This window comes from Coregonus clupeaformis, chromosome 9 (assembly GCF_020615455.1).
Source record: "Coregonus clupeaformis isolate EN_2021a chromosome 9, ASM2061545v1, whole genome shotgun sequence".
NCBI classification, from domain to species: Eukaryota; Metazoa; Chordata; class Actinopteri; order Salmoniformes; family Salmonidae; genus Coregonus; species Coregonus clupeaformis.
Window position 1 is genome coordinate 20657024 of NC_059200.1, and position 14448 is coordinate 20671471.

At 40.7% G+C, this 14448-nt stretch overlaps 1 protein-coding gene across 1 annotated transcript in view; it reads left to right on the forward strand.

The window, feature by feature from the left end:
- LOC121573442 (endoplasmic reticulum metallopeptidase 1) overlaps nucleotides 1-14034 on the forward strand; it is a 57265-nt gene extending 43231 nt beyond the window's left edge. Inside the window, exons 14-16 of the mRNA XM_041885446.2 lie at nucleotides 366-481; nucleotides 2571-2734; nucleotides 8626-14034. Of these exons, the coding sequence (XP_041741380.1) occupies nucleotides 366-481; nucleotides 2571-2734; nucleotides 8626-8802 (457 nt within the window). The 3' untranslated portion in view covers nucleotides 8803-14034. The remainder of the gene's footprint in view (nucleotides 1-365; nucleotides 482-2570; nucleotides 2735-8625) is intronic.
- Nucleotides 14035-14448: the final 414 nt, after the last annotated feature.

A 14448-nucleotide genomic window follows, 5' to 3' on the forward strand; every position in this document is an offset into this window, starting at 1 on the left:
CTGTAACGTAACAAAATGTGGAAAGAGTTAAGGGGTCTGAATACTTTCTGAATGCACTGTATTGTAATTTAATAGGATCTTTATGGTCACACATGGCTGAATTAAATATACCACTATTATTATTATTACTATACTATAGATATGATCTGTATTATATTGGATCTCAAAGGGGTTAAAGATGTGTTGTCTATGGCAACATAATGCTGATGTATTTGGTTGTGCTTTCAAATGTGTTTCATAAAGGGAAAAAAGTTTTACTCTATAATGCACGTACCATACATTTCTTATTAAACTTGTCTGGCAGGTATCGACAGGTTTAGCAAAATAATTAAACAACGGCATTGTGTTAATTTTCTTGTTTTCAGGAAGAACTGGTACCTCCCAGCCCCTGAAGTCTTTCCCAAGTCTCCCATCGAGTTTCAGCTCCTTTCTAAAGAACAGACAAAATGGGGCACAGTGAAGATTACTTTTCAAGTCAAAGGTGAGATTATATGAACATTGAGCATATGGTATTCTTGACCCTTCATCCTCTACCACTACAGTGCCTTTAGAAAATATTCACACCCTTTGACTTCTTCCACATTTTGTTGTTACAGCCTGAATTTAAAATGGATTAAATTGAGATTGCTTGTCACTGGCCTACACACAATACCCCTTAATGTCAAAGTGGAATTATGTTTTTCAAAATGAAAAGCTGAAATGTCTTGAGTCAATAAGTATTCAACCCCTTTGTTATGGCAAGCCTAAATAAGCACAGGAGTAAAAATTTGCTTAACAAGTCACATAATACGTTGCATGGAGTCACTCCGTGTGCAATAATACAGTTTAACATGATTTTTGAATGACTACCTCATCTCTGTACCCCACACATACAATTATCTGTAAGGTCACTCAGTCGAGCAGTGAATTTCAAACACAGATTCAACCACAAAGACCAGGGAGGTTTTCCAATGCCTCGCAAAGAAGGGCACCTATTGGTAGATAGGTACAACAACAGCAACAAAAAGCAGACATTGAATATCCCTTTGAGCATGAGGAAGTTATTAATTACACTTTGGATAGTGTATCAATACACCCAGTCACCCTTCTAACTCAGTTGCCGGAGAGGAAGGAAACTACAGGGATTTCACCATGAGGCCAATGGTGACTTTTAAAACAGTTACAGAGTTTAATGGTTGTGATAAGAGAACTGAGGATGGATCAACAACATTGTAGTTACTCCACAATACTAACCTAATTGACAGAGTGAAAATAAGGAAGCCTGTACCGAATAAAAATATTCCAAAACATGCATCCTGTTTGCCACAAGGCACTAGAGTAATACTGCAAAAAATGTGGCAAAGCAATTAACTTCTTGTCCTGATTACAAATTGTTATGTTTGGGGCAAATACAATACAACAATTTACTGAATACCGCTCTCCATATTTTGAGGCATAGTGGTGGCTGCATCATGTCATGGGTACGCTTGTAATCGTTAAGGACTGGGGAGTTTTTTCAGGAAAAAAATATAAACTGAATGGAGCTAAGCACAGGCAAATTCCTAGAGGAAAACCTGGTTCAGTCTGCTTTCCACCAGACACTGAGATATTAATTCACCTTTTAGCAGGACAATAACCTAAAACACAAAGCCAAATCCTGAGTGGCCAAGTTACAGTTTTGACTTAAATCTGCTTGAAAATCTATGAGCGTGACCTGAAAATGATTGTCTAGCAATCATCAACAACCAATTTGACAGAGTTTGAAGAATTTTGAAAATAATAATGGGAAAATGTTGCACAATCCAGGTGTAGTTGGCTCTTAGAGACTTACACAGAAAGACTCACAGCTGTAATCGTTTCCAAACGTGATTCTAACATGTATTATTGACTCAGGGGGTTGAGTACTTATCTAATCAAGATATTAGTATATATGTTTTTTTTTGTGCATTTCTTTTAATAAAAAATTAAATAAATGTTAGCATTTTTCTTCCACTTTGACATTACAGAGTGTTTTGAGTAAAATGTTGACAAAAAAGGACAATTAAATCAATTTTGTAACACAACAAAATGTGGAAAAAGTCAAGTGGTGTGAATCTTCTATCACTACCTGCTGTAGGATCCACTACTCCAATCTTCTATCACTACCTGCTGTAGGTCCACTACTCCAATCTTCTATCACTACCTGCTGTAGGATCCACTACTCCAATCTTCTATCACTACCTGCTGTAGGATCCACTACTCCAATCTTCTATCACTACCTGCTGTAGGATCCACTACTCCAATCTTCTATCACTACCTGCTGTAGGATCCACTACTCCAATCTTCTATCACTACCTGCTGTAGGATCCACTACTCCAATCTTCTATCACTACCTGCTGTAGGATCCACTACTCCAATCTTCTATCACTACCTGCTGTAGGATCCACTACTCCAATCTTCTATCACTACCTGCTGTAGGATCCACTACTCCAATCCTGTCCCCTCTCTCCAAATGTTGTGTGAGAAATGGCAGTGTGTCTAGGAACCATAGTTAGTCACATGCGTTGTGTGTGTGTGTGTGTGACTATGTACTAACTGTATGTGATCCCCAGGTCCCAGCCACATGTCCCTCTACCTAAGGCCCCACCGAGGGGCCTCTCTGTCCAGCTGGTCGTTTGGGGACGGCATCCCCCAGTACCACCTGGATGGAGAGTATTTCATATTCTACTCCCACGGCCTGGATGCCCCCGCCTGGAACTTCTGGTTCGAAATACAGGTACAGAATATTAGAGATTTAGGATTCCCAAACGGGCAAAGCTGGTTGGGATAATATCATGACAACCAGAAGTGTTTGTAATGACATCATTTCGACCAGTTTTACCTGCTGGGTTAGCTCCTTAATTAACACATTCCTTTTTTCATTGCAAGCTTGGATTTCATGCACAGTGTACTTTAATAGCTTCACAGAGATTTGTTCACATGAGCCTTTGTAGGAATGTTTGTCTTTGTGCACAGTGTACTAGGGGTGTGCCGAGTACTCCGACAAACGAGTATCGTAACGGATATTGAGGATTTTCAGAGTACTATTATGACGCGTGTACTTTTTGTAATTATCCAGGATCGGGAAAAAAAAATTTTTCAGCTGCCAGCACGCATCTCTCTTTCACTCAAACAGTGTGAAGCGCTGTGTGCTCTAAACAACTATTGGCTAGTTCTTCTGTCTGTAAAGAAAGGGGCGGGGTAACGGTTGAGCCTGCTGCAACGATTGGATTAGAACAAGCCGCTCTCCCTCTGCTCTCATTTCCCCAGACAGACACGCGCGGCTCTGTTTCACTCAGTCACTCGTCTCAGGGCACAAGTCTCCCCTTCTCAGAATCTGTAGCTATTCATTGTAGTTAAATCTAGTTATTTCCTGTCTACTTGGCTGAGGCCATATGGTTGTTTTAATCTGTCTACTTGGCTGAGGCCATATGGTTGTTAAGTCTGTCTACTTGGCTGAGGCCATATGGTTGTTTTAATCTGTGTACTTGGCAGAGGCCATTATGGTTGTTTTAATCTGTCTACTTGGCTGAGGCCATATGGTTGTTAAGTCTGTCTACTTGGCTGAGGCCATATGGTTGTTAAGTCTGTCTACTTGGCTGAGGCCATATGGTTGTCAAGTCTGTCTACTTGGCTGAGGCCATATGGTTGTTAAGTCTGTCTACTTGGCAGAGGCCATATGGTTGTTAAGTCTGTCTACTTGGCAGAGGCCATATGGTTGTTAAGTCTGTCTACTTGGCTGAGGCCATATGGTTGTTAAGTCTGTCTACTTGGCTGAGGCCATATGGTTGTTAAGTCTGTCTACTTGGCAGAGGCCATATGGTTGTTAAGTCTGTCTACGTGGCTGAGGCCATATGGTTGTTAAGTCTGTCTACTTGGCAGAGGCCATATGGTTGTTAAGTCTGGTCTACTTGGCAGAGGCCATATGGTTGTTAAGTCTGTCTACTTGGCTGAGGCCATATGGTTGTTTTAATCTGTGTACTTGGCAGAGGCCATTATGGTTTGTTTTAAGGTCTGTCTACTTGGCTGAGGCCATATGGGGGTTGTTAAGTCTGTCTACTTGGCTGAGGCCATATGGTTGTTGTTAAGTCTGTCTACTTGGCTGAGGCCATATGGTTGTTAAGTCTGTCTACTTGGCTGAGGCCATATGGTTGTTAAGTCTGTCTACTTGGCAGAGGCCATATGGTTGTTAAGTCTGTCTACTTGGCAGAGGCCATATGGTTGTTAAGTCTGTCTACTTGGCTGAGGCCATATGGTTGTTAAGTCTGTCTACTTGGCTGAGGCCATATGGTTGTTAAGTCTGTCTACTTGGCAGAGGCCATATGGTTGTTAAGTCTGTCTACTTGGCTGAGGCCATATGGTTGTTAAGTCTGTCTACTTGGCTGAGGCCATATGGTTGTTAAGTCTGTCTACTTGGCTGAGGCCATATGGTTGTTAAGTCTGTCTACTTGGCTGAGGCCATATGGTTGTTTAAGTCTGTCTACTTGGCTGAGGCCATATGGTTGTTAAGTCTGTCTACTTGGCAGAGGCCATATGGTTGTTTAAGTCTGTCTACTTGGCTGAGGCCATATGGTTGTTTTAATCTGTCTACTTGGCTGAGGCCATATGGTTGTTTTAATCTGTCTACCTGGCAGAGGCCATATGGTTGTTTTAATCTGTCTACCTGGCAGAGGCCATATGGTTGTTAAGTCTGTCTACTTGGCTGAGGCCATATGGTTGTTTTAATCTGTCTACCTGGCAGAGGCCATATGGTTGTTAAGTCTGTCTACTTGGCAGAGGCCATATGGTTGTTAAGTCTGTCTACTTGGCAGAGGCCATATGGTTGTTAAGTCTGTCTACTTGGCAGAGGCCATATGGTTGTTAAGTCTGTCTACTTGGCAGAGGCCATATGGTTGTTAAGTCTGTCTACTTGGCTGAGGCCATATGGTTGTTAAGTCTGTCTACTTGGCAGAGGCCATATGGTTGTTTAAGTCTGTCTACTTGGCTGAGGCCATATGGTTGTTAAGTCTGTCTACTTGGCAGAGGCCATATGGTTGTTTAAGTCTGTCTACTTGGCTGAGGCCATATGGTTGTTAAAGTCTGTCTACTTGGCAGAGGCCATATGGTTGTTAAGTCTGTCTACTTGGCTGAGGCCATATGGTTGTTTTAATCTGTCTACCTGGCAGAGGCCATATGGTTGTTTTAATCTGTCTACCTGGCAGAGGCCATATGGTTGTTAAGTCTGTCTACTTGGCTGAGGCCATATGGTTGTTTTAATCTGTCTACCTGGCAGAGGCCATATGGTTGTTAAGTCTGTCTACTTGGCAGAGGCCATATGGTTGTTAAGTCTGTCTACTTGGCTGAGGCCATATGGTTGTTAAGTCTGTCTACTTGGCTGAGGCCATATGGTTGTTAAGTCTGTCTACTTGGCTGAGGCCATATGGTTGTTTAAGTCTGTCTACTTGGCTGAGGCCATATGGTTGTTTAAGTCTGTCTACTTGGCAGAGGCCATATGGTTGTTTAAGTCTGTCTACTTGGCTGAGGCCATATGGTTGTTTTAATCTGTCTACTTGGCTGAGGCCATATGGTTGTTTTAATCTGTCTACCTGGCAGAGGCCATATGGTTGTTTTAATCTGTCTACCTGGCAGAGGCCATATGGTTGTTAAGTCTGTCTACTTGGCTGAGGCCATATGGTTGTTTTAATCTGTCTACCTGGCAGAGGCCATATGGTTGTTAAGTCTGTCTACTTGGCAGAGGCCATATGGTTGTTAAGTCTGTCTACTTGGCAGAGGCCATATGGTTGTTAAGTCTGTCTACTTGGCAGAGGCCATATGGTTGTTAAGTCTGTCTACTTGGCAGAGGCCATATGGTTGTTAAGTCTGTCTACTTGGCTGAGGCCATATGGTTGTTAAAGTCTGTCTACTTGGCTGAGGCCATATGGTTGTTAAGTCTGTCTACCTGGCTGAGGCCATATGGTTGTTAAGTCTGTCTACTTGGCAGAGGCCATATGGTTGTTAAAGTCTGTCTACTTGGCAGAGGCCATATGGTTGTTAAGTCTGTCTACTTGGCTGAGGCCATATGGTTGTTAAGTCTGTCTACTTGGCAGAGGCCATATGGTTGTTTAAGTCTGTCTACTTGGCTGAGGCCATATGGTTGTTAAGTCTGTCTACTTGGCTGAGGCCATATGGTTGTTAAGTCTGTCTACTTGGCAGAGGCCATATGGTTGTTAAAGTCTGTCTACTTGGCAGAGGCCATATGGTTGTTAAGTCTGTCTACTTGGCTGAGGCCATATGGTTGTTAAGTCTGTCTACTTGGCTGAGGCCATATGGTTGTTAAGTCTGTCTACTTGGCAGAGGCCATATGGTTGTTTTAATCTGTCTACCTGGCAGAGGCCATATGGTTGTTAAGTCTGTCTACTTGGCTGAGGCCATATGGTTGTTAAGTCTGTCTACTTGGCAGAGGCCATATGGTTGTTTAAGTCTGTCTACTTGGCTGAGGCCATATGGTTGTTAAAGTCTGTCTACTTGGCAGAGGCCATATGGTTGTTAAGTCTGTCTACTTGGCTGAGGCCATATGGTTGTTAAGTCTGTCTACTTGGCTGAGGCCATATGGTTGTTTTAATCTGTCTACCTGGCAGAGGCCATATGGTTGTTAAGTCTGTCTACTTGGCAGAGGCCATATGGTTGTTTAAGTCTGTCTACTTGGCTGAGGCCATATGGTTGTTAAAGTCTGTCTACTTGGCAGAGGCCATATGGTTGTTAAGTCTGTCTACTTGGCTGAGGCCATATGGTTGTTTTAATCTGTCTACCTGGCAGAGGCCATATGGTTGTTTTAATCTGTCTACCTGGCAGAGGCCATATGGTTGTTAAGTCTGTCTACTTGGCTGAGGCCATATGGTTGTTTTAATCTGTCTACCTGGCAGAGGCCATATGGTTGTTAAGTCTGTCTACTTGGCAGAGGCCATATGGTTGTTAAGTCTGTCTACTTGGCAGAGGCCATATGGTTGTTAAGTCTGTCTACTTGGCAGAGGCCATATGGTTGTTAAGTCTGTCTACTTGGCTGAGGCCATATGGTTGTTAAGTCTGTCTACTTGGCAGAGGCCATATGGTTGTTTAAGTCTGTCTACTTGGCTGAGGCCATATGGTTGTTAAGTCTGTCTACTTGGCAGAGGCCATATGGTTGTTTAAGTCTGTCTACTTGGCTGAAGCCATATGGTTGTTAAAGTCTGTCTACTTGGCAGAGGCCATATGGTTGTTTTAATCTGTCTACTTGGCGTTGTTTAGTAGGTCTACTTTGTCTGTCCGTATGATGATTCCATTGCTGACGACGTCTGTCGTTATGTCGTGATCCAAGCCCATGCTTGCTTGCTATTATGTTTACAGAGCGACAGATCATTAGGAAATATAATGACAAATGTAGATAGTTTATTTTGATTGTACAAATGTTGTGTCATCATTTCCTAGAATTCTACACATATTGCCACGGACTGAGAGGAAATGTGCAGTTTTAAAGCTAATTTCCTGCATTTCTACACATTTTGTCAAGGCTTATGCCGTGTTCTTATGCTATCTGAGGGACTCAAACATTATAACAAAATCAATGGGGGCTCCATACTCCCAATCGGTATTAGATAGAACGTCGCAGCCCCGCCCGTCTTGGCGGAAAACCACCTGTAATTACCCTGGTTACCCAATTGGCTCACAGCAAAATGACCTTTTTTAAACACACATTTCTTGTTGACTGCTTGTTTTAGTCAATTACAAAACTCAATTGAAGAAAAGTACATGTCTAAAAATTACTTTTCAACATTGCCTGCTCTCGAGAGTTTGCGCTAATAATATTGTAAGGCTACCCTCATGCGCCTTTTCATGACGGCGCTATCCACGTGTGTGCTAGCCTCTAGCTAGCTACCGACCGCAACATTAGCTAGCTAGCCAAGACCAACAACACAAACAGACTATACAGCTACAAGTACAGCTACAAGTAGTGAGTCTTACCTGTGATGAAATGTTTTCCACACACATAGCTAACTGTACTTGGACACCGGGTCCCACAATTTCCTGACTCTCCCCACGCCGAATAGCCTGAAACCACAGGGCTCTTCTCACAGGCTCTATTTCCCTATGTGGGAGCATTGCAAACTAGAGTTCAGGATATTTGAACTGGTACATTCTACAACACAGCAGCTTTTCTGCGTGGTTTTTGATTTCCGTATGATTCAAAATCAACGAAGAAGTTTGCTCTTTTTCAATGGGGAAGACTGATTGTTTTCCTCCAAGGTGGGCGTGGTCTAGGGGAATTCCTTCTTATGACGTGAATATCGACTGGGAGTATGCCATGACAGGTTTTTATTTGAGATTCTCCCTGACTATCTAGTTTTTATTTTGGTGGTTGTTAGATCTCAAAGAGGATCTTATTTAAAAAATATATCGCTCCATTATCTTTTCTACAGACTTTATATCTGATTTTAGTCTTAAGTTTACACTGAAAACGTTTTACCATCCTGAAAATGATAAAACATCTAAATAATAATACATATACATTTTTTTTTTTTTACAAAAATTGTTGGAGTGGCAGCAACATTTGTGAATATAGGGGAAACACTGTACATATATTATTGTTTTAGTATGTATATTTCTCCAATCCAGCCTCCCAGAGAAGAGGACCCGTCAGGCCCAGAGGGGATGATCTCAGTAGCCATCTCATCCCACTACTTCTTTGGAGAGGACCAGAGGACTGTTCAGCTAGACGACATGCTGCAGAGGTTCCCTAAATGGGCCTTCCCCTCTTCCTGGGTCTCCACCTATCACATGTACCGATACTGACACCTAGGCCTATCAGATGTACTCATACTGACAGGCACCTACCACATTTACCCATACTGAAATACTGGGCCCGTTCTTGGGCCTGCTTCCCCTCCGCTCCAACACACACACACACACACACACACACACACACACACACACACACACACACACACACACACACACACACACACACACACACACACTGGCCCATTCGAGAGACCCCACCATCACTGTGTCAATAGGCTCATAGCTAACAGGAGGGACACTAAAGCTAAGCCAGAAGCAACCTTATTAATAAACAGTAACAGTAGGACTAGGACATGGTCCTTATAAACAGTAACAGTAGGACTAGGACATGGTCCTTATAAACAGTAACAGGAGGACTAGGGCATGGTCCTTATAAACAGTAACAGGAGGACTAGGGCATGGTCCTTATAAACAGTAACAGTAGGACTAGGGCATGGTCCTTATAAACAGTAACAGTAGGACTAGGACATGGTCCTTATAAACAGTAACAGGAGGACTAGGACATGGTCCTTATAAACAGTAACAGTAGGACTAGGGCATGGTCCTTATAAACAGTAACAGGAGGACTAGGGCATGGTCCTTATAAACAGTAACAGTAGGACTAGGGCATGGTCCTTATAAACAGTAACAGGAGGACTAGGGCATGGTCCTTATAAACAGTAACAGTAGGACTAGGACATGGTCCTTATAAACAGTAACAGGAGGACTAGGGCATGGTCCTTATAAACAGTAACAGGAGGACTAGGGCATGGTCCTTATAAACAGTAACAGGAGGACTAGGGCATGGTCCTTATAAACAGTAACAGTAGGACTAGGACATGGTCAACCAGTGTTCAGTAGAGTTCCTTTATTGTGGGGATGGGGGTAAATGGGTAGTTATTGTTTTACACTGTTTTTCTTCTCTCTGTCTCTCTCTGACAAACTGTTTTGCATTTTCCACCGCCCTCCGTCTCTGTCAACAAGCACGAGGTCCTCAGTGTCTTCAGCATCACTCTCTCTATTTTAGTTAAAAGGCTACAGTGCTGTCAGTGTTGTTTCCTTACAAAATTAACAATTTTTATTTAAACATGAAACAAACAAAAAAAACTCTCTGAGATGTGTCAAGGCCAGTGCAGTAGTCTGAAGGTGAACAGGATTGAACTGCTTTGAGTTGAAGTAAAGTGAAAGCCCTTTGTGTGATTTACTAACGGTGAGCTCGCTAATGTGCAAGGATATTTTTATCAGTTTTAACAAGTGATGGCTTGACTGATGAAAATTTCTAAAATAGAAATGCAATGAACTCATCACTGAATTAGTAAATCATTTAGCTAGGTATTCCGATTTCAAACTTACATTCTGTCCATCAACAAACACACTGATTAGATAGTAGAGTTTCATACTCTTCAATTTAGCGTTACTCATAGTCAAACTAATGGTGCTTCTTACATTTTCTCAAACTGAACCACAGTGCTCTAACCTCTACACAACTGCAACCAGGCAGTTGTTTTAATGCAACAAGGCAGTTGTTTTAATGCTGTGGCACTTTACAAAACATTTATTAATGCAACACATAGGTAAGCCATTCCACCTCACCTCACCAACTCCAATGTCTTTTGTCCTACTGATGTCCCTCATCAATGGTACTTCCTGTTAACAGTTGAACAGTAGTTTTTCCTACTTCACATGGTGTATTTTTGCCCATCGTGTGCACAGTGTATATCAATATTTTACAGTGGGATATTGTTGTTTTATTATAAACCAATAGAGGTTATTATACTAGGGTGGCTGATGTCATAAACCTACATAGACTGACAACACCCTTTCTAGTTTCTAATAATTATATTTCTATGGCTGAAGCCTGTGGTGAGTGGGTCAGACTCGGACTGTGGCACATAGTGAATCAGAATGCAAAGCAATGGACAGAACTTGTATTTTATCAGTGGGGAATCCTCCTTTTCTACTCTCCATGGTTTCTGTCTTTCTAATTGTGTTGTTATAGAACCAGGGTTGGGGTCAAATTCCATTTCAATTCCAGTCAATTCAGAAAGTAAACCAAATTCAAAAATGTTTCTAATTGAAAGGCATTGGAGATAATTGGAATTTCAGTATGCTTCCTCAATTGACCCCAACCCTGTATAGAACATAATGGTGTTTGACTGCAGGACAGCACCTCCTGCTAACACTTGTCTCTGAGGTAGCGCAGGGCCTGTGTTCATAAATAGTCAGAGTAGGAGTGCTGATATAGGATCCGTTTTGCCTTTTTAGGTCATATCAAATACAATTATATGGATAGATGGGGATCTGATCCCAGATCAGCACTTCTACTCTGGTAAGTTTGATGAATAAAGCCCCGCTATGTTTTCTCTGGACTAGCTTGGTAAAGTATTATCTGTGAGCTGTCTTCATGGTAGGGCTGCACAATTAATCGAATCTGCAATATTGACATGTGCAATATCCATATCCCAAGAGATATCCATGTAGCAATATTTTGAAACGGCACTCAGCCGCGTGTAACAAACATTTTAATAGTTTACTCTGTTGTCTCTCCCACTCTCCTCTTGCGGCTGCTTTCTACACACAAAGCCCCGCCCCCTGTCACTCAAGCAGCACAGTTCCTCCTCTGCTCTTTAAGTTGCTGTTCTGTTAGGGCAAATGCAAACAACAGGTTGTCCAAACAAGAACGATGGTGCTTTCCACTTTTGCTTCTTAATATAAATCATTTTATTTATATGATTACAACAGTTCACCCAAGTGTTTATCTATATCGCAAGTCAAATCGCAATCAAAATGTTTGGTTAAAACGCAATTCAGTTTTTTCCGATATCGTGCAGCCCTACTTCATGGTTCTCAGCGATGGCTCGATATGTTACCTCTATGAAGTAGCTAATTGGTATTTGGGGTTTTGTGAAGACTGACGGGTACTTGAGATTTGATAAGGATTGTTACCAGGCAACTGGGTTGTTGATTTGGGCAGTCTCTTGGACTACACTGCTGTGGCTCCTACTAGTACCAGTTTGTGTTGTGGTGTGTTGAACAGTCGCCTTGTTGTTTTGTATCCAGCGATGTGTCCTCCTCTCTCTCAGAGCAGGTGAAAGGATGGAACCAAGAGAATGTGCTTTCTAGGTTCTAGAACGTTTCTAGGTTCTAGAATGTCACATGGTTGTAGACTAGAGGGTTAAAAGTATCTGTTGGCATCCTGCCTTATGTCATGCTTCTTACTGTTCTGGTCACATGCACTTACCTGTAAAATATCTGGTTTTAGCAAGTGCCGGATTGTACAGCAACATTTCGTAAATTCTAGTGTCGTTTTTGAAGGGTTTAAAACCCTCTATTTTTGTCATATCCATCGCTGTGATGCACCTGTGGTGAAACAAACATCCCAGTATACTCTTTGAAATATGCACGATGAACACAAGGTGATGTTTTGATTTAAGAGAGGAAAAGAGCAAGGGGGAGGAAACTAACATGAGCACGTGTCTAAAGACACCCAGACTCTTTAGGTTAGCTAGTGGCGTCGTTTAGTGAGGTTTTGTCAACGCCTGAACTTGGACCCTATTCGCTGCTGTTGACCAGAGCCCTATAAAAGTAGTGCACTATATAGGGAATAGTGCATTATATAGGGAATAGGGTGCCATTTTGGTCGCCTTTATCAAAGAGGTATATCAACACCACTCAGGCCTGATGGATGGAACTTAAACTTAATGTTTTATCAACAACAAAACATTTTGAAAGTATATGCATAAACTTCTAATAAGAACATCTTTAAAATCAGAGGTAATTTAAACGTTGAAATCAAATAAATGATTTGTATTTCTATCAAATATTGTGCGTTCCAATACAATACATATTCAGTTGATGTGCTTTTCGTTTTTTAAAATTTAGGTAAAAGAAATGTCCCATTTTAGGTCCTGATTCTGTAATTACAAAACGATTGGTGACTAATGTTCAGGTTCACTACATTTCCCATTTAATTTAAGTAATGACTCAAGCTCTGAAGTGTACTGTACACAGCCTTGTTTAATGTTTTGTACTGATTGCTCATCAAAACTGTATTGCTGCTTATTCTCTGTCGAAGATTGTAAAATGTAACGTGGTTTATGGTAATGACATTTCATGTCAGTACTGTCAAACTTTTCTTATGCAGTCATTTATCATAACATTTATGATTTGACAAAAAAAATAAAAAGTTATGCTGGGAAATCAATCCGATCGCGCTTAGTCGGCAAAGCACGTTTTAAAGGCATTGTTCCCACGTTCGTGGTGACGAGATTCACGGTAAACGCTGGCTGCATATGTTGCTTCAAAAATGTCCATTAAAATGGCGCATTGCTGCCAAAACGCGATCGGATTGAATTCTGCCATAAATCACCACTCAGTGTTTTAATAGTGCACTCGTTTCCATGTTCACCAAAGCACATTGGTCAAATTCAAGCAAACTATTATAAACATTGTTCAAAGTAGCTTGCGAAGGGTTAAGTATCATCATATCCCATAAAACATTGTTACTGTAACTTATCTAAACATGATACTGTCATTTCCCCAGCCTTGTCCTTTGTAAATACCAATTATAAAAGGTGAAACATTTCATTGAAACCGTTTATGGGTCTCAAATGTAATTCTGTAGAATGATTGGGAGAAAGGAAGGATCTACTTTCTTTATATGTTCTTTATTTTTAAACCGTCAGTTGATTTAATTTAGTTATGCTTAAATGTTTCCTTTATTTTGGCAATTACCTGTACTTCAGTTTGAAAAATAGGAACTAAAATGCACATGGTAATATCCCACGTCCACGTTTGTTGAGTGATCCTGTCTTTTAATTAGTGTTTTCATTGGGACATGTACGTTTTTTTTTTAAACCTTATATTTTGTTAGATGCAACTCACCTACTTTAATTGTACTTAATTACGGTGTACTCCTGGGACACTGAATAAAAGTGCAGTTTTGTATAACATGTTAATTATTTAAAAGCAATCATACTTTTGTAATTTTGTATTTTATTAAATTGATTTGTCTAATTAGATAGCCATGTACTTAATTTGTCAAATGGAGGGTTATGCCTAATCTTTTAAAATCAGTTATATAATCACAGATGGGATTAACATGGTTGATGGGAAAGATTTGGGGAATATTGTGTAACAGGGTATTTTCATGACTTGATTACATACTCAAAAAGAAGCTTGAAATGAACACTTGTGTCCAGTGACTTACCACCATGTACAGCAATAAAGTGCTTAATACATGTTGCTTTTAGTAGTCTTTTTCTTCTTCATATATCTCAATTGTAAATGGGGGGAAAATACATTTGTTAAAAAAATTTTTTTATTGTTTATGTACAGGAAAAAATAGAAAACCAAAATGAATAGAAAAGGCAAATTGTACAATAAACAGTATCTACAGTGCTATGAAAAAGTATTTGCCCCCTTTCTAATTTTCTCTACTTTTGCATATTTGTGTTACTGAATGTTATCAGATCTTCAACCAAAACCTAATATTAGATAAAGGGAACATAAGTGAACAAATAACAACAATTACATATTTATTTAATAAACAAAGTTATGCAACACCCAATTCCCCTGTGTGAAAAAGTAATTGCCCCCTTACACTCTAACTGGTTGTGCCACCTTTAGCTGCAATGACTCCAACCAAATGCTTCCTGT